Genomic DNA, 3413 nt, shown 5'->3' on the forward strand with positions numbered 1-3413 from the left:
GTAGTCTATTAGGCAGTGAGGCTTTGCTGGAGGAAGGTTAGGGGGCTGCTTCCTAATTACAAACTTTTCCTGTCTGCCTCTTGGAGACCATGTAATGAGTAAATTTTTGAGACTCATGGTCTTCCCACTGTGCAATGAATTCAGAAACCCTTGGTGTTAATAGTCTAAAGTTATGAGAAAAATGAATGAAAATTTAAGCTTTCAGATTTTAAATATCTTTTTCCTCTCATGTATGTGTTGGAATGTCTTATGCATGTATGTGTCTATATTTGTCTGTATGAGTTTATGTGTCTGAATGAGTCTATGTGCCTATATGTCACTCGCTGTGTTTATGTATAATTAAATGTTGGGCCTGGATGTGTGTATGCATTTGTCTATATTTGAGTATGTATATGTGTGAGTTTGTATAAGTTATGCATGTGCATGTAGGCAATGTTTGTGAATGTTTGTGAGAATTTTTGGGAATTAGTTCATGTGTGTATGTGTCTGTGCTTCTGAGAGTATTTATGTTTGAATGATTGCAAGTGTATATGGGGAAAACTGTACATGTGTAGGCATATGGTTTTTGTTTGTTTAGTGTGTGTTCATGTATTGAAACCTGTCTTATATGAGAGAGGTAATGTGTGTGTGTGTGTGTGTGTGTGTGTGTGTGTGTATACAAGTATTGTGGGAATATATATGTGTACCTGGGTAAGTCTGTGTGTGTATTGATGTGTGTGTGGGTACGTATATGTGTGTACATCTGTATTCATGTCTCAGTGTTGTATGTGTGAGCATAATTATGTAAAAATGTCCATTTTTGTCTGTCTGTATATTTTTTATGCATGTGATTGTGTGTTCATTTGTGTATGTGAATGCTTATCTTTGTATGTGTGTGTAGGTGAGTTGTGGCTATGAGTGTATTGTGTGCGTGTGTTTGCATATTGCTATGCATCTGTATATAAGAGTGGTCTGTGTCTGCATATGCATGATGAGTGAATTTGTTAAATGTGTGTTTGTGTCACTTTGTGTGTGGGTATGTGTGAGAGGGAGGCATAGGGAGAGAAAGAGGCATAGGGAGAGAGTAAGAGAAAAAGAGAGAGAGGGGGGAGGGAGGGAGAGGGAGAGGGAGAGAGAGAGAGAGAGAGAGAGGGAGAGGGAGAGGGAGAGGGAGAGGTAGACACACACTGAGACATGGAGAGTGTTTACTAGGTACAGATTGCTTCCCTATGAATGTGGAGGTCAGAGGCCATCTTACAGGTCTTGGTTGTGTTCTGCAACCTTGTGTTCCAGAAATTGAACCATGATTATAAAGCTTGAACATAAGGCTTTTTCCACATACAGCCCTCAGGATGCCATGAAAATCTTTGGATAAAGAGCTAGTTTACAGCCGTAGCTATATTTACTTTAACAAAATTAATATAAAGAAAATAACTTTATTTTAGCCTTTAAACAATATAAAATTTTGAAGTATACCATTATCCCGGTACGATTTCCGTAGAGACAGGGTTTCTCTGTGTAGTCCTGACTCGTCTGGAACTTGCTCTGTAGACAAGGCTGGCCTTGATGTCCTATACCCTTTTGCCTATACAATGCAGCTGCCAGGCCACAATAGTATTTCTAATTTAGAAAGATTTTGCACTGCCCTTAACATTTTGATGCAAATATTTATGTACATGGCATAAATAAAATTAAAAATAATTGTAAATGAATTACAATACCTTTTAAATACAACCACAGGAAAGTTTTGTGTTTGCAATAGATGTACAAATTTCTAATAAAGACTACATATCTATAGAATAGTGGTTAATGACAAATTTAATGTATATTAAGAGGAGTCATGTAGCATAGCTTTCTGAGGGTGGCAGTGAAAGAGAAAGTAATAATGGAACCCAAATCCTTGAGAAAAAAATTGCCAGAAGCAAGCAGAGAGTGAGGTAAAGAAAGTGAAAAGAGAATTGGGAAGCTAGGGGAGGGCATTCAGAAAGGGGAAAGTTGTGTTTGCCACTATTTAAGATAGATGCACACAGCAGGGTTATCAGAGAACCTACAGGGGAAGACTCAAACACGCTGCTCAGAGAGTCATCAGCATCTGCAAGATCCACGATGGCTATGGTTTGTGCATTCCTCACGATTCTGGTAGTTATGAGCCACTGGTCAACCTGCTGTCTAGGATGTAACCTGCCTCGCACTCATAACCTCACAGTCCTGAAACAAATGAGTCGACAGTCCCCTGTCTCCTGCCTGAAGGACATACAATACTTTGAACTCCCTTTGGAGAAGGTGGATGCCCAGCAGATCCAGAAGTCTCAAGCCATCTCCGTCTTGGAAACCCTGACTCAGCAGGTCCTGACCCTCTTCGAATCAGAGGAGTCACGTGCTGCTTGGAATGAAACCCTCCGATTGTCATTCTGCAATTACCTCTACCAGCAGCTCAAAGATCTTGAAGCCTGTCAGAATCAGCAGGTTGGAGTGCAGGAAGTTCCCTTGACCCAGGAACCCTCCTGGCTGGCTGTGAGGGAATACTTCGGCAGGATCACCATGTACCTGAAACAGAAGAAACACAGCCCCTGTGCCTGGGAAGTGGTTAGAGTAGAAGTCGGGAGAGCCCTGATTTATTCAGATATGTTCCTGGCAAAACTGAGTGAAGAGAAGGAATGAGTAGTGAGACAAAGTGGAGAGGACTCTCCTGGACTACAACATTGCATCTCACATTATGAGCAATTATTTTCAATATGTTAGACTATTTTGTATCTGCATCCATTTGGTTATTTATTCATTCATTCATTCATTTATTTATTTATTCATCCATTTATTTATTAGAATGCTATAATGTTTTTTAAGATATTTATGCTAAATCTCTTATTCCTTTATTTTTACTATAGCTAATTGTCATTTGCAATTGAATTATTTTGAATTCAAATAAATTTGCTTTATAAGACACTTTGTATTGATTAATTTGCTATCTCTTTGACATTAATAATTATTTTTAACATTAGAGTCTACACTGTAACTATTGTACAAATGCACACTTTCTAAATATCAGAGCGGAAAGACATATACACTGCACAGTATTTAGACAAGCCCTAGATATTTTCAACTACTTCTCTCTAGCATATAGTATTCTTCTGGATGGATAAACAGCATGCTGTGCAGAAGACAACAGAGAGTCTTACTCCTAACATTCCTTAGTCTACTTTGACCAAATATGTCCTGGGTTAATTTAGCACCTGATTTCCTTGATCTCATATACTTCTCTTCTTTTATCGATAATGAGTTTAGTTGTTTGAGGTTCTAAATATTAGTGAGGTCATGTAGAGCAATGCAAAACAGGTAAAACAATGACTAGTCTGCCTATATGGCACACAGAAAGGGAAAACAAGAAGAACCTGGGAATTAAACCCACTCCTCATAGCCTCATAGTCCAGTCCTAG

General features: G+C 38.7%; 1 protein-coding gene across 1 annotated transcript; it reads left to right on the forward strand.

Annotated features, from left to right (window-relative positions):
* Positions 1 to 1918: 1918 nt before the first annotated feature.
* Positions 1919 to 2686, forward strand: LOC120103163 (interferon alpha-12-like). Its single transcript, XM_039111558.2, has one exon. The coding sequence runs from the start codon at positions 2086 to 2088 to the stop codon at positions 2638 to 2640; it is 555 nt and encodes a 184-aa protein (XP_038967486.1). The 5' UTR covers positions 1919 to 2085; the 3' UTR covers positions 2641 to 2686.
* Positions 2687 to 3413: the final 727 nt, after the last annotated feature.

The sequence above is a fragment of the Rattus norvegicus genome, chromosome 5 (genome assembly GCF_036323735.1).
Source record: "Rattus norvegicus strain BN/NHsdMcwi chromosome 5, GRCr8, whole genome shotgun sequence".
Classification (NCBI taxonomy): Eukaryota; Metazoa; Chordata; class Mammalia; order Rodentia; family Muridae; genus Rattus; species Rattus norvegicus.

Coding starts and splice junctions, on each gene's coding strand:
- LOC120103163 (XM_039111558.2), top strand. CDS start 2,086: ATGGCTATGGTTTGTGCATTCCTCACGATTCTGGTAGTTATGAGCCAC.